Below are 22,508 nucleotides of genomic sequence, written 5' to 3' on the forward strand. Positions count from 1 at the left end.
GGAACCTCTTCTACATATACTTTAAAAATTCTCACTGGCTCTTGGAATTCCAGACACACTATGAAAACTGCCTTAGTTGTGATTTTTATCGCTTCGAAGAGACACCATGTCCTCAGCAACACTTATAAAAAAAATATTTAACAGGTGTGGCTTTACAGTTCATAGCTCTAGTCCATTGTTCTCACAGCAGCAAGCATGGCAGGGTGTAAGAAGACATGGTTCTGGAGAAGGAGCTTAGAGACCTGCATCCGGATCTGCAGGGAGAGCCATTAATCCCACTAGGCCTGGGTTAAGCTTCTGATTCCTGTAAGCCTGGCAGGCTTCTCCAACAAGGCTACACCTACTCCAAAAAGGGGCTCACTTCCTAATGCTACTTCTTGTGAGCCAATGGGGACAGTTTCCTCTCAAACCACCACAGAAATCTATAAATTTCCCAAGACTACTGAGAAAAGAGGCAAAATAGTCTCTTGTCTGTCTTTACCTTTCCTTTATTCTTTCCTCTGTTGGAAATAAGGTAACAACAAATTCAAAAGACTAGTGAAAACGAAGCAGGTTTTGCTATATAATTCTGGAGAAAGGGACACTAGGATAGAAAACAAGTGAAACATGGCCTGTGGTCTACTGATCTGGAGCCAGGCAGTAGAATTTAAAATCTGGGTTGGGGATTTAGCTCAGAGGTAGAGTGCTTGCCTAGCAAGCGCAAGGCCCTGGGTTCGATCCCCAGCTCTGAAAAAAAGAAAAGAAAAAAAAATTACAATCTAAAATCTACTGAGCTTCCTCCTGGCTGCCTGAGGACGCCAGTCTTTTCCTGGCTGCGTTTAGTCTAAGATGTAGAACTCTCAGCTCTTTCTCTAGTGCAGTGTCTGCCCACACACTGCCATGCTTCCTGCTTTGATGATAATGGACTGACCCTCTGAACTTGTAAGCCAGTCCTAATTGAGTTTATAAGAAAAATAAAATCCTATGACTAAGAGAAGTTTCTTTTCTCTTCTCCTGTAGGCCAGAAGTTGCCTCCTTCCCAAACTCCTCATCTTATTGGCCTAGGACACAAAGCCGCATTCATTGAACAATTTAGAACTTGAGGCTGCCACCCCCATTTTCCTATTCTGGGCTCAGTCACGTGGAAATTTCTAAATCCCAGCGTCCCTGAGACATGCAGGTGCTAGGTGCCAGCTAGGAGAGGGAGGGGCCAGTGCCTTCTGCTTGCCTACCTTTGATGAACTCTAACACACATCCTATCAAAAATGGACCACAACAATCTCTTTCTTACACCTCCCTTTCTTTATAATAATGTCTCTTATATCCCACACTGGTCTTGAAATGAAGCACAAGAAACCAGGAAAGTAAAATGGGACCAGTGCCTGGATAAGGGGGTGAGGAGCAATAAAGAGGGGGATAGCAGTGGACTGATAGGGGGGCGGAGAGGGGGAATCTTTAGGGAAAGGAAGGGAAGTAAATACAGAAGGAGGTGGAAGTAAATATAGTGGAGGGAGGTGGGGAAAAAGGTAAGAATGTCTGAAAAAGCCACAAGGAATCATACTATTAACCACCATGTATGAATCTGGCAAATAGCTTTTATCTTAGCGTTTTAAAACTAACATGTATATGTGTATGTCCTGATGATCCACACAGTTCTGTGTGTAAATGCACACATAGCTTAAATAAGCTTTCTCATCGAGGCTGAAGGTGTGCCCTTCAAGAGCCAAAGACAACCTAAGGAAACCTCTTTTGAATTGTTGGCCGGGGCTGTCCAAGAGACTCCCGGAATACACAGTCCATTGCTCTTGCACTCGGTTGCCCCCTAGAGTGTGAATGTAAGTCCCGAACACTGAAGACACTATGCACTTTAGAAAGGTCCCAGAGACCCTTGAACTGGAACTAACCTGAAAGGCCAGTTGAAATGTGAATGTGTTCATGTGTGCTTTCAAACATTTTTGAACTAGCTTCTCTAAAACCAACAATTTTCCTTTTTTGACCCCTTCCAGGAATACTGCAAGGTGACCACCTGCCTATTAACTTAGGCATGCAAAGAAGACAGACCAAAAGATGGTTATGTAGCTTTTATTCATGACCTTTGAATTCTTAAACTCACACAGAAATTTATTTCATAAATATTCCTTAGATTTATCTAGCTCTTTTAATTGATTTAATTATGTTAGTCTGCTTTCTTACAGTCAAACCCTCAAGTGAATCACAAGTGGAACAAAAATATAGTTAACAGTTTTCAGATGTATTTAAAAAGAGACAGGAAAAATTTGAAAGCAGAACACTAGAAGCTAGTAGAGCAGCTTGCTTCTTTAGGAATGACTCATCCTCTATGTTACACAAACCTTTACATATCATTGAAAAATTTTTTACCCATATTTAATTCATCCGGAGGAAAATAGCTTGTTATAAAAGTTTTTTTTATAAACATTTTTAAAGCCAGGAAAAAAACATTACTTCCAAAATATACTTTGACTAATTCTAGACAGGAATCACTAGTTTCTTTAAAGCCAAAATAATCAGACCAGAATGACACCTTATCCAAATGATAATGACAATTATCCAAATGATACCTCTGCCATTTTTTGAAGACATGGTGTGTGTGTGTGTGTGTGTGTGTGTGTGTGTGTGTGTGTGTGTGTGTTTTCCTTTAGTGTGGTATCCTTTAGGCTAAGGGACTATTGGAAGTGATGTGCTTCCATCAATGATCATTGATTGAGGAAATGGGCTGGAATAAATCAAATTTCAACAAAACCCAAACAGTGTGTTGTGATGAGGGTTGTTAAAAGTAAGAAGAAAAATTAGAAAGGTCAAAATAGCCTAGTCAAAGATTTCCATATGGTCAAGAAATAAGCAAGAAATAAGCAAGAAATAAATAAGAAACAAGCAAGAAAACCTAAAGATTTCTCTTACAGCGAGGCTAGCAAAAACATATCAGGGTTTGGAGAAGGCTTGAGATAACCCATCAGATTCACAGTGTGCAATGTCTGTAACACAGACAGAGGGAGGACTCTGGAGTTCCCAGCTCAATCAGAGAAATGTTTAATTGTAGAATGGTAAAACTTCTGAGGGGATGATGACACTATTGGGATGATTCTGAAGGACCACGGGTTTAGGCTTCAGATATTTCACTAACATGCAAATGAAGCTCTCATTATTAAGCATGTGCTACCACTGTATAGTGTCTGGATCTTCCTAAATAACATGGCATTAGACAAAGCCTGGAGCCCAGAAGGACTATTTGGCTTGGGTTGGATGGGTTGGGTTGGGTTTCAAAGGCTGTGAAGTCTGTGAAACTTCTGAGCCTGAATATCCACAAAAGAATAGGTTCTACTAGGAATGGCGATGCTATGGTTGGGAGATGGGAAGAATAAATTAGAAAGCTCTGAAGCTCGGTCCATTCATCCTAGTTGAGAAAAGAAATAGAAAACATTTAGGGAAGAGAAGATCAACAGTTGAAGAAGCAGAAAAAGATTCTAGATCAGTAATTTAATATATCCTTTTCATTATTTCCACTGGCTGAACAGAAAAGAGCCAGAGGTTAAGGGAAGCCTGGATGAGGTGCTCTGGATTGTCTTGGGAAACAGAAGTGTAAGGACTAATGTTCTGTTTCCAGAGTGCATCCCAAGTTCATACCTTTACTTGAGAGGGAAGGTAGGAAATATCTTATGAGATGGTTGATATAAGTATCTATTAGGATAAAAACATATGCTTGTGATCTCAGAGTATGCCCAGACTTGTGTTTCACATCCCCAAAATAATTGGTAGTCACCCTCAACAAGAATATACGAGCAGTTGGACATGGTGGCACATGCTTTTAATTCCAACACTCGGAAGTAGAGGCAGAAGGATCTCTGTGAGTTCAAGGCCAGCCTTGTCTACAAAGGGAGTTTTGGGATACCCAGGGCTATGTAAAGAGATACTACATCATAACATATGAGCTGAGCTCAATGAATAAAGCATGAGTCTGAATGAGAAGTCAATAAGGGGAAAAAACCAACACGAGCACACGTGCACACACATACATGTATACATTTTACCTCTGGCTGTAGGCTCATACACATTTCCATGAGTCAGCATGCTTAGGTATTGTTTGCAAGTGAAAAATTCTGGCTTCCTTTTCCTTTTATGTGGAAGGGTCTGACCCTGTCACACTGCTATTCCTTTCACAGCAAAGGATTTAATATTGGGTATTGTGGACTCTGATGACATTAAGAAGTGAAGTATGCACATTGAACCACATATTCTATACATGGTGTGTGCACTGAATCTCAGAGCTTAACAATGAATTGTGGAACTTGATTGGTTCAGACAGATAACCCTTGGATGCACTGATTCATCTTCATTTAGATGTTCACACTTTCTTACATGATGCAAGGGAGGTGTATCCACGCTGAACATTCTTACCCTTGACCTGTTTAACCTACATCTCACAATGAGGAAATGAGCACAAAATAATCTTTCAGAACGTGGGCATGTTCCATATTCAAACCAGCATGCATTGTTTAGTAATGCCAGTCATGAAAGACAGAACACACACACACACACACACACACACACACACACACACACACACACACACACACAGAGAGAGAGAGAGAGAGAGAGAGAGAGAGAGAGAGAGAGAGAGAGAGAGGAGATGATAATACATTAATGGAAGACAATTAAATGCAATGTGCAGTTAGTTTGTGATTATAGCTAGATTTTTTTTTTAAAAAATATCAACTATAAAGAATTTTTTGAGGCAGAATTTGAACCATGGATTGTCTACCAAATATGCACTTTGCTAATGGTCAGGCCCCTGTAGTTGGAGACACTGAAGATGGATAGGATATTACTATATATATATATATATATATATATATATATATATATATACTATATATATATATATATTACTAACAGGAGGAGTATGAGAAAGCATTTTAAAACTTTATGATGACTGTAATTTATTATATTTTTGATGGTTCAGCAATGAGTGCATTTACAGTAAGAAGGAAATCGAGGCAATATGCTAACACTTGGTACACTCATGGACATAGGGTGCTCGTGGTGATCTTTCAACTTTTAATTTCCCCCCAATTAAGATAAATGTTAGACAAGGTTAGGAGACAGAACTAGGCTTGGAGCCGTCCTAGGGGCTACAAGGGTCTTCCATTCCCACTACAGATGCATGGGAGAGCAGGGCAGGCCAAAGGCTTACGGACAGTCATGAAGACTTTTTTTTTAGAATTTGCCAAACAAAGTTCTATATGACTATGAACACCTCATACTTGAAAAAATCAGAGCAGTTGGCTAGATTTTACCCGAAGAGCTGATTAGTGCAAGTAGCAATAAAAGCCAAAGAAGATCATTCCAAGACTTAAAAAAAAATATTTTTGGATGTTTTAAGTTAGACGGAGATTTCACACACCCAAGCAATGGACAGAAAATAACTTCAGAAATGACAAATGTCTTCAATCAGGCTTCCTCTTTGACTAAGCATCACTGAAATGCAGGAGCATACTCTACTTTCTACTGCGTGAGTCCTGCAGTCATTCAAGGTACAAGGCTGCAGAGACTCCCCGAGGCTAAGCGGACTGGGCTGACATTTCTCAGCCCACCATTCTGCACACCCATGTGTGGTATTATGTATTGCCTGGGTCAGGAATTCAGGGCTCCTTTTCCTCTGGACCTTTAGGGCAGCCAGAGAATGCTTTTAGCCCAAACTGATATTGACAAAAAACAAAACAAAACAAAACAACAACATTGCCTATCTTGGCCTCTTAAAGTTACTTAGGGAGAAAAGAAAAACATCCCAGTAGGTTGGAACAAGTCAATAATATAGCAGTGGTTGTGTTGGGCTTCAGAAGACAACGTCTACGAGACAGGACGTAAGGGCTGTTCTGCATCTGTCATGCCACCGAGTCCATACGGTCAGCTTCTTCATTTACATAAATGAAGTCATGTTTTCTAGGCTTTTGTGGTGGCTGCGAGTGGCTTTAACACATTATATAGACTAAATAAGATCAGACTAACTTAGTCGGCTTTTGTTATTACACCAACTGCAAGAATACATTCATATCTACTTCCCTCCACCAGGATACTTTATTAAAATCAAATATCAGGGGAAGTATGGGTACTTCTTAGTCAAGCTGTCAGAACCAGCTCTGTGAAGAAATCAGAGAAGGCAGTGATTCGTTTACTAGGACCTCCAAAGGCAGGAGACAGCGTAGCATCTGATGGTTATTCTGGGGGTTGGAAGGGACAGATTGAATGGATTGAAGGAAGACCGCCGGACTGAAATGAATTCTGTGTCATATAGCATAGGAGATGGAGGGACAATAAGAGAGAGAGAGAGAGAGAGAGAGAGAGAGAGAGAGAGAGAGAGGTGCGCACAGATGAGAGAACACACATGAAAGAATGGGAAGACTGGGAAGGAGAGGAAAGTAGAGAAGAGAAGAAATACCAGCTGGGTTCAGAATCTCTGGGGACAAGTTGGGAAGGCTGTATGTAAGTCAAGGGTATTTAATATACACGTACCAACTGTCTGCTGTCTTATTGCTGAAACCTCCATAATATAATATGTAGGATCAGCCGGGACTCACTAGCCCTCAATAAAGAACAAACACTGCACTAATCTGGCTCAAGGACCTTACTGGTCATTTTAAAACCATTTCCTCTCTTCTGGGGAATGGGAAAGCACATCTTAAATGGAAGCATCTAGAAATGACTGTGGCTACAACAAATGCATTCCAACTAGGGTAAACTGATAACACACCAGCTTTATTTCCAGTCACCAGACTCTTTCCAAAGGTTAGCATGTGAATGGCCTGTCCAGGGACACAGATCATGTCACCCATCGAGTCAGCGGTTTCTGGTGAAACTGCCCATGAGGGAAATGGCACGGATGCTACCAGAAGAACTGTGGCCTTTCCCCAGCTCCAAGCTCCATATAAGGTTATGGAGCCTGCAGGGAGTCGAGGAGAGATGGGATAGGAAACGTACTGTCTATATGGTACGCGTGTGCCTAGAACTTAGAAAAATAAGTGACAGAGAAGTTAGTCCAGAAGTCTGACAAGACATAAATGGAAAAGAACCACCACAACAAAACCCCTCAGTCTCAAAACCTGAATTCCAGTAAAGCCTAGAGGACCGGTCACGGGCAGAAGTGTGATGTGGGCGGAAGTGCAGCAACCTCTCCTGCACTGTCCTTGGCCCAAGGGGTTAAGGCTGGTCCTTCATGCTGTGGTCTGTATGGCCCACAGGTCCTGGCTAGCAGCACTTAGAGGGTTAAGAGCACGTGAAGTAGGTAAGGAACGTCTTTCAGAAGTCCTTGTGGGGCTGCAGCTTTCCTGCTCCGGGATCATTTCATTCACAGAGGACCACTTTCTGTCCCATGGGGACTCCTGGGAGAAACAGTGTTCCTTCCTTCCAGAAGATGGGGTGGAGTGTTAGTGACACATCCTGGTTGTCATCTCTTTCTGGAAAGCAAGAAGAGAAGGGCCGTTAGGGGACAATGAGTAGGGCAATGGTGGAAACACACTGGGGACATTTGCCTGGGCCATGAGAACATATTCCATTTGGTCTGTAGGCTTGAGCTAGCTAAGACACTCTCTCTCTCTCTCTCTCTCTCTCTCTCTCTCTCTCTCTCTCTTCCCCCTCCCCCTCCATCCTCCCTCTCATTCTCCTTCTCACCGACTTTCTCTTGAATTGTCTAAAATACTTTCCCCTCTTACCAAGAATCCAAGCTACTTGCTTTTTCGGGGTGGGGAGGTAAGAAGGGAGGAGAGGGCAAGATCTGGAGACACTGAACATTTGGCATTAAATAACGGCCCTCCTCTCAGGAGGTCATGAAGAATGACCTCCAGTGTTCATCCCCACCCCTTCCAGTTGTCTCTCCGTGTCTTTGTTTAGGGTGTACTGGTTCTGGTTGTGTGGTGGTTTCAAATGATAATGGCTCCCATAGGCTAATGTGCTTGAATGCTCTGTCCCAGTTGGTGGGACTGTTTGGGAAGAATCAGGGCACGTGGATTTTTTGGAGGTCAAGCATCACTTGCCAACTGGTATGATAAGGGTTTTGGGTTGCTATTTTCATAAACATCTCCCACTGGACTCAAAGATGGGGAAAAAATGAAGAATGTGATCATGTACAAGTCAGAGAGAAATTAAGGAAGAGGAAGAAACACGGGAGTGTGGCCTGCAATCTACCTATGCGCACTACTTTCCCGGCTCTTAAGGGAATGCAGGGCTCACAAACGGGCCATCCTTTCCCTTCCTTTGAGACTCTGCACAGGCTGGCCTATTCTCACCCAGTCCCATCTCTACCCTCCTTACCTGGCTAACTGCCACTTATCTTTCCAGTTCAGACATGATGACATCCATTTGCCTGGAAGACCTCATATTCACCTGTGGAGGTGGCCATGCCTTTCACCTGTGCACTCTTGACTTTGTTTAGGGTGTACTGGTTCTGGGTGTGTGGTAGTTTCGATAACAGCTCCCATAGGCTAACGTGCTTGAATGCTCTGCACCAGTTGGTGGGACTGTTTGGGAAGAATCAGGGCATGTGGATTTGTTGGAGGAGGCTTTCCCGCTAGATTGAGAATCACTGAGTGCCAGGAAGAAATTAACACTCATTGCATCTCTATGGGGGCTTTCATCCTTATACGCCCCATATTTCCCACAACGCTGGTGCAAGGGAGTTCTTTTCATCGTTAAGAACAGCGTGGGCTGCAGGCGGAGTAAGAGCCTTGAGCTTGTCAGCACTTGGGGAAGACGAGACTAAGTAATTTTAATTAGGTGAGTAAGCGGCTTCTGAGTTCCATTTGCCTCAGAACTGACTGCAGCTGCCGTACCTCTTGAATGCTGCCCTGGATCATCCCAGACAACCAAACGGCAAACATCTGAGTCAAAGGAGTTAGTGTGGCTGTTCGAAAACCATACAGACTGTGCGGGTTAAAGGAAGAACACGGTATGTGATCTAGGTACTCTCTCATTCCGTGCTAAACAGGGGAGCTCCCTAGTGCATTAGTCAGTATACAAATGCATCTGCTGAGCTCCTCGTGATTGTTCACTTGCCTTACTGTGTGAACTACATACGAGGAGGTGGGGCCCGATGTTCTCAGGTACCTAGGGTCTTTAGGGAGGAAGAAACGTGGTGGATCGCATGCCGAAATGATAACATTACTGCAAACAAATTTGCCAACAAAGACCTGGTCTAGTGAAACAAGGTCAGACATATTGCAATCTCACTTCTCTCCCTTGCTATTCACTCACATGAAGAGCATCACGTCTTAGGTAAAATGTCTGTTTTGGGGGACATTTTTTCTCTAACTCCATCACAGGATATATCCCACTCTTCCCCCCTTGAACAGCCACAGAACCCCTCTTCACCGGTCAAAGGTACAATGGTAATTTTAATATAAACGTATGTAGTCAATAATTACAGCGCCTTTTTAAAAAAAAATCCTAGCTAGTAATAATGACACAGAGAGACTGAGATTTATTTTCACCTTGAAGTACAATAACTAGGTATTATAAGTCCATTCTAATCCTCTAATCGAATCTGGCTACCTCAGCCAAAATGCCTGAGAAACTGGCATTTTTGTAATGGTCTAGTTGTCTGGGCTTCAGGTGCATTTTGCCTTGATGTCTCTCTGGAACTCTTCCTCATGTTGAATCCTCTCTTTCTCTCCCTCCTCCTCTGGCTGGCTGATGTGCTGTCCTATTCTTTCTATTGACTAGCCATTGGCCTTTCCAGATTTCATTGGCAAGGCAGAGACTAAATAGTGATCCTTGTTTACACAAACATGAGACAGGAGACTCTTAAGCCTTACAATGCTGTGTCTAGAATGTCAGATAGTAGGATTGGGGAACCAGCATTTGAATAATAGAAGGGTAGACTTAGAGTAACACTATGCCTACGGAAAAGCCTTTCATTTCTGCTCTTTGGATCATCCCAGGCAAGATCCTATGGGCTCTGCTGGCTGTTTGTCCTTGCATCCCCAGTGCCTGATAATCAGGGTCAATATGTGTTTGCGTAATCAAGTAACACATGGGTTCTCGGTCTCGTCATCTGTACAATGTACTGTGTTACTGAGTGGATCAAGGGAAGGTTAAATACATTACTATATGCATAGACTTAGCACATCTTAATTCCCTTCTCTGATCCTTTTCTATAGATGTGGTTTCAGAAACATGGACATGACATCAGTCACCCCTTGCTGGCAGGAAGTGGTTTGGGAAGAGTTTTCTGTTAATATCCACTCTGACATGGATCTGAAATGTAGAGGTAGAGGGATGTTGCTATGCAGGAGCAGAACACTCTTGACTGTAGCAAGGTGTGGTCAGCAAAGACAAATCAGAAAGAACCGTGCACCTTCTGCGAGGAGAGGAAATAACCACAGCAAACACAAGAGAAACCTACTGTTCCCACCTCAAGTTTCCAGTGGTTCCTGTGAACTGAGCACAGTGGTACAACAACTGTAATCCCAATATCTGGGGGGTGGGTGGGGGGTGGGTGGGAGTGGCGACTGAGGTTACCCTGGGGTTTAAAGAAGCAAGGACATGAAGATCAAAAACTAAAAGGTCCTTGTATTCTGAGTTAATGCTTGACAACAGATTGTGTATTTGAGAGGAAGAGGCTAAACAGGACTTCAGGTTTATAATTAACTCTAAATCGACTATGTGCAATGGATCAGTGCTCTGAAAGAAAGGAAGGGACTTTAGATAATAGCCCACCGAGGGCTCAGTGCATTGGGCAGCTGTGTCATTGTGTACATAGAACTCTGAGAGGGAACCACAACTGTCCGGCAAGAGTCTAGTCTCGGAGCTAAACTGGTTTCTATGAGGTGAACGACAGCCTGAGCAGAGAGAGGTTGTAAGAGGCCGAGGTCTCCCCTGCTCTTACGTGCTGCTCTGCAGGAGCGGCCCGCAACCCCTGGCTGCAGCCCTGAGAGATGAATGTGCACTGTACCGGAACTGTATAGGAACTGTACCGGAACTGTACCGAACCGTACCGGAACTGTACCGGAACCATACGGAACTGTACCAGAACTGTACCGGAACCGTACCAGAACTGTACCGGAACTGTACGGAACCGTACCGGAAATGGGGGAGGTTGGAAAAAGAAGGGTGACTCACTAAAGCCACACGGAGAGGGGCAGGTGTGGGATCCAAGCAAGCCCATGTGACTGTGAAGACCAGGGCTTTCCACATGGCATGGGCTGTAGCTGAAAACCTCTGAATCAGGAATAGATAGGCTCTTGAGTGATAACTTGGGAATGCATTGACTTATATATTAATTATAAATGGTTGCAGGTAATTCCTGAGTTTTCAAAACTGCTTGATTCAGCTAGGCTGATATCAATTTGAGTTATTAGTTGACACAGAGAAAAGCGTTAGGACAGTTAAGCTTAACACAGAAGAGTGTTTTTTTGTTTGTTTTTTTTTTTTTTTGAAGAGTGGGGGGGGAGAGAGAGAGAGAGAGAGAGAGAGAGAGAGAGAGAGAGAGAGAGAGAGAGAGAGAGAGAGAACACATCCAAAGTGCCTGAGTTAGGCTGTGAGGAGTTAGTAGTGGGGCTTTCTGCACCACGGTATGAGCCCCAACAGGCAGAAGAAAAACTGTTTCTGAGATGCATCTTTAATTCCTACAAGGAAACATGTTTTTAATGACAGCCCACAAACTGAAGGTCACTGTTCTTGGATCTAACCTTTGAAAATGTATAGGTATGGCCTGGTAAGACGGCTCACAGGTTAGAGTGCTGCCACCCCTGAAAAACGTTGTGGTCAGGACTCACATTAGTGGAGGAGAGAACTGACTCGCTCAAGTTGTCCTCTGACGTCCACACGCATGCCAGGCACAGGCCCTCTTTTCCTCTGACTGGGTTCCCCATCCAGCCTGAATGAGGGGATGTGTCTGGTCTTATTGCGCTGATATGCCATGTTTCCCTGATATCGCTGGGAGGCCTGCCTTTTCTGAAGGGAGAGGGGAGGCTGGAGGGTGGGGGTGGGGGTTGGGAGGAGAGGAGGAAGGGAAAACTGAGGTAAGGATGAGAGAATTTAACACACACACACACACACACACACACACACACACACACACACACACACACACACACACACACACGGCGGGGGGGGGGGGCGCTCCAAGGCTGTATTCTACTTCTTTGCCACTTGGTGGCGCCATCAAACCATTTAAAGAGATTTTTCTCACATCACACTTTTCCTCACTGAACCCTCCTGAAGGCTAATCTAGTTTACCCAAAACCATTCATTCCTTCATTCCTTCCTCAAGGGGAGCAGGCTCAGTGTCTTTCTCACAGAGTGGAATGTAATATGTATAAGTCAGGTTACCAAAACCTGAAGAACGCTTAGGGTGATTTCTGCAGGGGAGACCTCTTAAAAGTTTCTGACAAGATGTCAGAAAGACAAAAGCCCCATGTTCTCTCCTACATGCAGATCTTAGCCTGTAATGTATAAACGTGTGTGTGTGTGACACAGATTAAGTCTAAATGGTTAGAAGAGAGACCAAGAGTGGGTAAAAATATTGGGAAGGTTGATGGGAAGGTAAAGGACACAGGAAAGGGACTGGGGGAGAAGTTAAAGAGAGGACCAGGGGATGGGGGATGTGAAGGGCAGGGAATCTACTAACAGTTTTGTAATAATGCTTAGAACATTAAAAATATTTTTAAAAACGATTTATTTATTTATTTATTTATTTATTACACTCCAGATTTTATTTCCCTCTTAGTCTATCCTCCGACTGTTCCACACCCCATACGTCCCCCCTGACACCCTCCACCCCTGTCTCCACAAGTATGTCCCCACCCCACCAGACCACTAGACTTCCTGGGGCCTCCAGTCTCTTGAGGGTTAGGTGCATCATCTCTATGAACCCAGACCCGGGAGTCCCCTGCTGTATATGTGTTAGAGGCCCTCACCTCAGCTGGTATGTGCTGCCTAGTTAGTGATCCAGTGTCTGACAGATCTCAGGGGTCCAGGTTAATTGAGACTGCTGGTCCTCCTACAGGACTGCCCTCCTCCTCAGCTTCCTCCAACTTTCCCATAATTTAAATACAGGGGTCGGCAGCTTCTGTCCATTGGTTGGGTACAAATATCTGGGTCTGACTCACTCAGCTGCTTTTTGGGTCTTTCTGAGAGCAGTCATGATAGGTCCCTTTTTGTGAACACCCCATAGCCTCAGTCATGGTGTCAGGCCTTGGGGCCTCCCCTTGAGGCAGATCCCAACTTGGGGCCTGTCCCTGGACCTTCTTTTCCTCAGGTTCTTCTCCATTTCTATCCCTACAGTTCTTTCTGACAGGAACCATTTCTTCCCATGGAAGAAATAAAGGTAGGCTTTGGATCTGTCACTTGGGTGAGCCTCATTCTCCACAGCCAGCAACCAACATCCACATTCTGCCACCTGGCAGAGGAAGCTGGTCATGGCAGGTCCCACCACCTGTGCACAGGCTGCACCTTACAGACAGCCGTGCCGATCTGCTTCCCCAGGTCTCCACAAGCTTGGTGCCTTGGAGTTTCTCCCTGGCCATTTATTCTACCCTATAAATGTCACCATTTCTTCTATGCCTGGCGAATTCCCACAGTTCACATGACTCCCCGAAAGCATCATTCACTCCGTTCTGGGTCCCCATTGCTGGGCTAGTGCTGGAATTCATCATACAGTTAGCCTCCATCTAAATGGTGTATTGTGTATACCTTAGTGTATGCTGTTGTGAGATGAAGGATATAGTTCCAAGTCTTACACAGTATAGATGGTTTGAGGCAGTTATAAATACAATTTATGTCTAATGCGAGTTATAGCTGGGTAAATTTTCTCTCTTTCTTTTGAAGATTTATTTATTATATAATAATGTACCTATAATTATATATGACTACACTGTCACTGTCTTCAGACACACCAGAAGAGGGCATCAAATCTCATTACAGATGGTTGCAAGCCACTGTGTGGTTGCTGGGATTTGAACTCACGACCTCTGAAAGAACAGTGCTCTTAACCACTGAGCCATCTCTCCAGCCTTAGCTGGGTAAATTAAATTATGTTTAGTTTTGTGTTTTCAATTTCTGATACTTTTGTCCTTGACATAGTCTCTGACTTTTTAAACACTTTTAATACTTACATAGTTTCTTGTTTTTTATAAAAGAGCTCTAGTTTAAAGAGCAGTGGTAAACTAACACCTGGGGGAGGTCACATTTAATTTTAGAAAAGATGTTTCAATAAATTTTGCCTGTTTTTTTTTTTTTTTTTTTTTTTTTTTGGGTAGAGAGGTGGTGGGGGTAGGGGGAGAAAACAACCTAAGCTTTGCATAAGTTACACAATCCCTTGTCTGATCTCAACTTTTAAAACAGTACTATGTGCTTGATAGTACTGTGAGATGATTTTTGGCATCCATCAATCACATTTCTATGAGTTCTGTGATTTAAACATCATCATCATCATCACCATCACCACCACCACCATCATCATCTCTTTGTTCTGGAAGTTGTCTGGACATCGTGGGTTTGAAGCTAGCAGACATCTCACCCTGAAAGTGAGTTTACATGAAAGGGGTACCCCATCCTATCACCTCCCTTTCCTGCCTCCTGCCTGGGAATGAGAGAACTTGGCTGCAGGCTCCTGCTGTGCCCACCTCCCAAAGTATAAGGGGCTCGCTCTCTTTCTGTCCTGTGGGTTCTGATTCTCTCCAGAGACCCCCACCATTCTTTCCTTCTCTAGTGCTAGGGCCTCAGCTTTCCTTGGAACCCCTGCCATGCGTTTGCCCGTCTCACCGTCTATCCATCTGTCCATCCATGGCTAATAACCTCTTCAGTCCTCAGTAATCAGTCTGGTGTCTTCATCCACCTCATCTAAAACTTAACCTAGATCACACTGGCTCTGAACTGAAGCCACTTGCCCAAGCTCACACAGCTTCTCCGTGGCTTTCGATCCAGACTGAGTTGCTTGAACAGTAAACAAGCATATCCTATGCTGCTCCCATCATCCCACTCGAGGGAGATGCAGCTTAGGACATTGGTGGCGTTTAAAATGCCCCAGGGACACAACAGCATCTTACCATCCCCCACGCTTGCTTTTAATTTCCACAACATTCTGCTAACTGTAAGGAACAAGGAGGAGGAAGGAGGAAGACATATTAGCAACAGGGAAAACAACTAGGGAGAAAGAACAGAGAGCAGAAAGGATGTCGGGTATGGAGGGTTCTGTGTGAGAACACCTGGGTCTGGATGACCGGAGTAGATGCCCTGCCCCTATTGCAGCCATTAAAGACTCCATGGTTTGGAATAGGGTAGCATTATAAGTCCAAAGAAGTCCGTAATATACGTAATATAATGCTAGACTCGATCCAAAGGGAAAAGCTAACTGCCGGCAACCTGGGATAGGTGAATACTCCTGTCTCTGCCGCTCTCAAACTTCTTGAAGTCACAGAAATGACATGGAGTGTTAAACCACCTATTGTGTGGTGATCCCCAGCTTCTGGTGCCTATGCAGGTTGTGGCCCCTTCCCTCCTCTGCCTCGGAGTTCCAGTTCTGAGAAAGGGCCTGAGCTATGGCAGAAGCACAGTGGAGACATTGCTGCTGAACCACTGTGGGAGACACAGAACCATGTGGTAGGTATTGGTGTGCACACCTTTAGTCCTAGCATCTTCCTTTCATCCCAGCAGAGGCAGGCGCAACTCTGAGTGTTCACAAGGCCAGGCTGGTTTACACAGTGAGTTCTAGGACAATCAGGGAACATAGCGAGACCTGTCTTGATAACAAAACAAAATGGAACCCCACGACCAGGAAGAGTTCCATTCTGATGTCAAACTTGGGGCCTCTGGTTAGAGGGTAGACTGGACAGATGGTCTCTTTCTTAGAGACTCAAAAATTCCTATGTCGTGTCCAGATTATACCGGTTCATTTCTTTTACTATGTGCTAGCCCTCCTCTGTCCCCAAAGCATGTAGATTAAAATCATTGACCATCTTGAAAATTCCCATTTCTGCTACGAGAGTTCCATTCTATCCCTTATTGCCCAGAGCTGCCAAGGTAAGGTCCTCACCGAGACTGACCCACTTTCCCCCTGCAGCTGGCTCCTGGCCACACCCACTCCCCTCAGGCTGGGCTTCTGCACTCAGTAGACCTGAAGTCTGCAGTGGCCTCGTCTCTTACTTGTAGTCAATGCAAGTCCCTTTCGACCTGGCGGTTTCAATGGAGGAGTACTTAGTTGGCATCAGCAAGAGACACTGTGGTGCCGAACTCATCCATACTACCCAGAGGGAGATCATTCCTGACTACAGATGGGGGGAAGGGTGCATCTGACACAGGATGACACGGGGACATGGGTGTTAAAGCACCACGGACAATAGGCAGAGGTGATGTTGGGTGCTATAGAATCAGAACAGTTCTTCACGAAGGTCGACAGACTCAGAAGCCCTTGCTCTATCGAACTACCTTGCTGCCATTCCAATGTGGACACAGATTGAGAGACATTACTCCTCAGCTCCTGCTGGCTTCTTCAGCAGCATTGCCAAGGGGGACACAGTTGAGGCCCAAAGAGACACAGGAGCAGTCCCCACATCCTCTCTGTCTCTCTGTGCTGATGTGCTAGCAGCTTTGCACCTGGTCTTCAAGGACCTCGTGGTCTGCATTCCTCCCACCAGAGCAGCCTGGAACAGGCCTGGTCTCTGTACTTGTTCCTTCAGGATTTGAATGCCCGGAACAATCCAGGTCATCCATGCCCTGCTTGGGTGTCTTTGAAGCTTCTAACCCACCTTGATGGCAGACAGAGCAACTCCCAGGGAAGAGAAGAGGATCCTGGGCTGAGGAAGGAGAAGGTGTTTAAGTGGCTCTTTGGTAACCATGTGGCCTGGAAGTTGATTCTCCCTCAGGTGGGTAGAGATGATGGTCAAGGGAGAGGCAGGTTGAACCTTAGGCTGCTGGCTATGGTTACATCCCCAGAAAAAGAAAGATAAGCTAAGGGAGGGAAACAAGCAAAATTAAAACATCCTAAATAACCCCCCAGCCAGTTCCCCTCGGAAAAGCTGGACTACTGTGGATGCAGGAGCCAAGGAAATTCACACCCAGCCTTGATGCAGGCAGAGGCCTTGCGGTGGGACCACAGCTCTCCAATGAGGCTAGCTTTCATTTCCTGTGGTGAGGGTTTCTCTTCTCACTTTCTAGAACCCAAATAGCTATGTGGACCAGGGGAAATGACTTTGGTCCTTGGGCAAACTCCCTCGGCGATTCCCAAAGCATTTCTCTGAACAGATGGGTAAGTCCATGGAACTTGCTTGTCCCCCATGCAGGGTGAGGCATACCTGGCTGTTTTCATGATAACGGAGAGACAGAGGGAGAGGGGGAGGGAGAGGGAGAGGGAGAGGGAGAGGGAGAGACAGAGGGAGAGGGAGAGGGAGAGAGAGAGAGAGAGAGAGAGAGAGAGAGAGAGAGAGAGAGAGAGAGAGATCAGAAACTCTTTTATGAATTTATGCTATTCTCTCCTTTGAGCTCAAAGATCTTCCTTCTGGCCCTCAGACAGGCAGGCTTTCTGGCAGGAATCCTCTGTTCAATTGTGGTCAAACTGAGCAGCAGGTAATACCAGATGACTGGGGCCTAAACATTCTGCACAGGATTTTTATAATTCGACTGTGCCCATTTCATAAGAACTTGGAGGGGATGGGTGGTGGAAAAACCAGTAGGAAGCTGATGGTGGTCACTGTGTATGTCAAACATCCATCTCCGTATCTGCACAGATAACACTTGGCAGACCGGTGGGCAGCGAATGAAGCGGTGTAAGAAGGACGGGGTGATAGCAAAACAATACAGCGAGCATATCATGTCCGCCCCAGGCACATCTATCTCCCACCCACCCACCCCCGTGCCAGACACTGCACTGTGCAGCCTGCAGAACAATGTCGCTGTGTGTGGTCTCTTCACTCTGCAGGGGGACCCGAGGGTCAGCATCTTGGCATAGTCACGTACACAGCTCTCAGGACCACAAGTCTAAAACTTCTAAGTCTGCCTTCGAAAGGCGTCCATCAGCTACGGACCTAGGCATCGCGCCTTCCGTAGCTCCAGTCAGCATCGCTCTCGGTAGAGCCTGAGAGGCAGCCACGCTGCATCTGCGCTAGCCACGGGGTGGGATTACTTCCAAGAGCCCCAAAGCTCGGGCTGCTCCCCTCCTGTGGGAGCATTCCAAAGTCTGAGATTGTTGAATAAGGCAGGAGAACGCTCAGACTATAAAGCTTAAAACAAACACAACAAAACAAAAACCTTCAAAACCCTCACAAGTATGGATGAGATTCAGCCAGTGCAGAAGAATTAAAAAAATGTCCTTTTTGGTGCCTTTTAGGGATGTGGGTGGTGAGTGACCCAAACAAAGTAAAAATAGCAGTGTGTCAGGCTAGAGCTCCCTGACCTGAAAGAACAATATTTATTTGATTAATTGTGTTTCTAGCACATTACTTAAACGGACGGTGTTTCCTCTACGCAAAGGTGGGTCTGAGTATGGACACATACACGCAGGCCTTCAGATCCACACAGACATACCTATGGACAGATAAACACATATTCACACCACCCACGGAGGAGAGCTATTCATGACCTATACAAAAATCAGACTGCTTTTCTTTTCCCCAAGCCCTACAAACATCACAGAGAAGTTGCTTTGTGTAAACACAGTCAGCCCTTGGTTTACACTGATTCACGGAAAAGGAAGAGGCGCGGATTTCTGAACCCCTCCCACAGAACCACGGGGTTATGAGCACATGGCTGGGTGCCTCCTGTCAGGAGGACGTGGGTCCCAGAGTTCGATAGCTGCAATGTCAACGAAACAGGTTGGAGAACCACGCAGGAGACAAACCACGCCTGTGAAAAGTGATCTAGATTAGGTCAGAATTATCTAGAGCTTCTGGGCATGCCTTTGAGCATTATCTAGACTGTCTAAATTAGGTTAACTAAAGCAGGAAGACCCACCTGAGCTGTGGGGTGCACTGTTCCGTGTTGGGGTCTTGGACTGAATGAAAAGAAAACCAGCTCAGAGCAGGAGACCTCTTACACTCTGCTTCCTCACGGAGGGGGACTGCAGGGTGCCCAGCTGCCTCAGACTCCTGCTGACCCACTCTGTTACACGATGGAGTGCCCCACGAACCCTTCTTTCCTTAGGTCACCTTTGTTCAGTATTTTGTCACAGCAACAAGTCGAGCAGCCAGCACTCTGGTGTCATCGTACTCTGGTGTCAAGAGTCCCCACAGACCCCTGAAGCACCCTGTTTGACAGGGGCATTCTTTCTAGCATCGTGACTTTCTCTGCAGATTCGCCCACCCTGCTCTTCCCCTGCTAACTCATCCTTCTGTGGTGTCATTACTCCCTGACCAGAACAGGACAGCGACCAGACACAATCTTTGCTCTAAGCAACGCTATGAGCCAGCATAGCATAGAAGCTGCCCGCAGTGGTTATCCCTTATCGCTCTCTCCCATTCCCCTTTCTGTCTACTCAGTTCCCTTAGAGTTTCCCTAAAGGTCAGTGTTGTATGGTGTTTATCCCTCCAGTTGTAACAAGATGCCAAGTTAGGGTTCTATTGATGTGAAGAGACACAATGACCACAGCAACCCTTGTAAAGGAAAACATTTAACTGGGGCTGGCTTATAGCTCAGGGGTTTAGCCCACGGTCATCATGGTGTCGTGAAGGCAGACATGGCACAGGAGAAGGAGCTGAGAGGTCAACATCCGAATCAGCAGAGAGCAGGATGAAAGAGAGACACCTGGTCTTGGCTTGAGCTTCTGAAACCTCAAAGCCCACCCCCGAGTGACACACTTCCTCCAACAAAGCCTCACTTAGTCCAACAAAGCCATTCCTCCTAAGAGTGCCACTTCCTATGGATGCTTGGTGGCTATTCTCATTCAAATCAGTTCACGTGGCAACTAGGACAGAACAACATAGTGGAAAACAGGTCTATATGGTGATAAAGAAGTCACTGACCCAGGTCAGAAGCCCCTTACCCTTACCTCAGATTCTAGCTCCTAATGCCTCTCCCAGCTACAAGAGATGTTTGGATGGGCTACACTATGCATAGGGAACACTTCAACTAAAAGCAGGACTCCCTGGTAGTCGCCGTGAAGTTGCCATCCCTGGCGGTGTGGGACTTTGCAGAGATACAGCTGTTTGTCAGACACTCCTGTAAGTGACCCCTCACCCGTGACTCCGTAAGAAAGCAAATTTGGCAAAGTCACTGGTCTCAGCAGGCTGGACTTTGGTGAGATGGTACTTTGATCTGACATTGGTTCCCTTCTGGGGTGTTTGGACATTTGTTTTCATCTCCCCAGGAAAAGTGAACACAACAGTTTGGTGTCTGTCACAAGTCTAGCTTCCTCCTCCCACGCCCTGCATTCACCCACATGGCTGGATTGGCTCTTGTAGATGGCTCAAGATGCCCCAACCTGGACTGACTCCTTAAGATGGCTCAAGATATCCTTTGAGGAGTGAAACAGATTTCTGCATTGCTCAATGCTTACTTGTGGAGCCTGCCAGCTTTTGGCATGGGTATCACCGTTTCTGTCGCTGGCCTTCCATCAACATCCAGAAAGGCAGTGGCTGGAAGCAGGGTTTCACCCCCTGTGGGGTCGCTGTAGGCACGAGGGTTTTAATGAATGGGCTCAACTTTAATGACCTTCAAAAATGCCATGATCAGTCATTTTGTAAGTTTTCTGAACTTTCAGGTCATGGGTGCCTGAAGGAAGAGTTTACCTCCCTTGGAAAAAAACAAAGAGTCTCATAGAAGCCAGGCAGCCTTGAATGTGCCCCAGGATGAGTCTGCCACCGCTTAATAAGACCTGTATTGTATGCCTGGTGAGATGTGGAGGAGGGGTCTCTTCCTCAATGAGCTTGTAATTTGCGAATTTGTAGTTTCTTAGCAGGCCCTTCCCTTGGGCAGAAACTGTGGTTTAGACGGAGCATAGAGTCCAAAACAAACTGAAAACCTTCATTTTAATAAAACATGACCTTCATGTATTTCTCAATTTGCAATGGGATTAGCTCCCAGTGAACCCATCCTAATCTGTAAACATGGTAAAATCCGCTTCGCACACCTGACCTACTGAACATCTGGACTAGCAGCACAGTGCGTTGAAGGGGAGGGCTGTGTGCACGGCTACACACATGCACACAAGTACACACATGCTCGCACAGACTTGAGGCTCCCTCTGCTGCCTAACCTCAAAAGAGAATATCCTATCACCAACCTGAAAGAAGACCAAACCTCACAATTCCAAGTATGCTTTCTACCAGGAGATCACAAAAATTCTAATTGAAACCCCAAGTCGGGGACTCCCTGTGCAATGTCCCCAGCTCCTGCAGAACGGCATCTTTTGGTTTCTTTTGGGAGCCTTTTTCCTGTGTTTATATGTGTGGTGTGTTGGTGTGGATGCACCTATGTTTTGCACATGCGTGCATGCCTGAGGTTTCCTTATTCGTTCACCACATTATTACATATCAGAGCTGAATCCAGAGCATGCAGTTTTGCTAGCGAGGATAGACAGCCTACTCCATAGGTCCCTGTTTTCACCTCTGCCTCCAGGGTGCTGGGGTTACAGCTGGCTACCATGCCCGCCCCAACTTCATGTGGGTCCTAATCTAAACTTCGGTCTTCACACTTGAATAGCAAGTGCTTTGACCTCGGAGCAGTCTCTGCCCTGGGGCCCTTTGGAGCAAGTCACCATTTTGCCCACTTTTTGGGCACAGACTCTCTTCCCTGTAGGCGGCTGCTGAGCTATTTTTATAGAGAGGCTGAGCTTGGAGAGGTTAGTGTCTTGTCTGAGGTTACGTGGTTAATTCTTGGCAGGGCTAGATTTTAAGCCCAGATCATTCACATATTGTGGACAGACCTTGGAAACCTGTTTTCCCTCTACAACGGGGACCAGAAGAATACAATGTGTGGCCCAAATCCAGTCCATGCCTGCTTTTATATGTCCTACAATCTAAGGATGCTGTTTGTATTTTCAAATACTGTTCAAAAAATTAAAGAACAAATTCACAGCGTGTGATTATCATATGAAATTCAAATATTTAAAAGATTAATTTTTCTGTGTAAAAGTACTTTGTCTATGTTCATATAAATGCATTCTCTCTCTCTCTCTCTGTGTGTGTATGTGTGTGTGTGTGTGTGTGTGTGTGTGTGTGTGTGCGTGCGCGCGCGCGCAGTGTCCTTGGAGGCCAGATCCTGGAACTCGAGTTAGACAGTTTTGAGTTGTCATGTAGGTATTGGAGCAGAACAAGTCCTCTCAAAGAACAGAAGGAACTGTCAACTGCTAAGCCATCTCTCCAGCCCCTAGAACCCAAATGTTAATGTTCACGAATCAGGTTTCCTGAGAACCCAATCACACCCAGGTATTCTGTGTTGTGTTGTGACCACATCCGCACTTCAATGGCAGAATGAGTGGAGAGCGAGACCATGGGGCCCAGAAGCATGTAGCCCACCCCAGAAGTTCATTGCCCAAACCGTATACTATGTCACTACCATCCCTGGGGAGACCTTGTGGTTTTAAAGTCCAC

General features: G+C 45.5%; 1 protein-coding gene across 2 annotated transcripts in view; it reads right to left on the reverse strand.

The window, feature by feature from the left end:
• Positions 1-2,045: 2,045 nt before the first annotated feature.
• The window catches only part of Mob3b (MOB kinase activator 3B), a 196,130-nt gene continuing 175,667 nt past the window's right edge, over positions 2,046-22,508 (reverse strand). The window contains exon 4 of one of the 2 annotated variants that reach the window (XM_087550195.1): positions 2,046-7,448. In XM_087550195.1, the coding sequence (XP_087406321.1) occupies positions 7,419-7,448 (30 nt within the window). In that variant the 3' untranslated portion in view covers positions 2,046-7,418. 2 annotated transcript variants of the gene reach the window in all.

This window comes from Rattus norvegicus, chromosome 5, assembly GCF_021556685.1.
Source record: "Rattus norvegicus strain SHRSP/BbbUtx chromosome 5, alternate assembly SHRSP_T2T, whole genome shotgun sequence".
Taxonomy (NCBI): domain Eukaryota; kingdom Metazoa; phylum Chordata; class Mammalia; order Rodentia; family Muridae; genus Rattus; species Rattus norvegicus.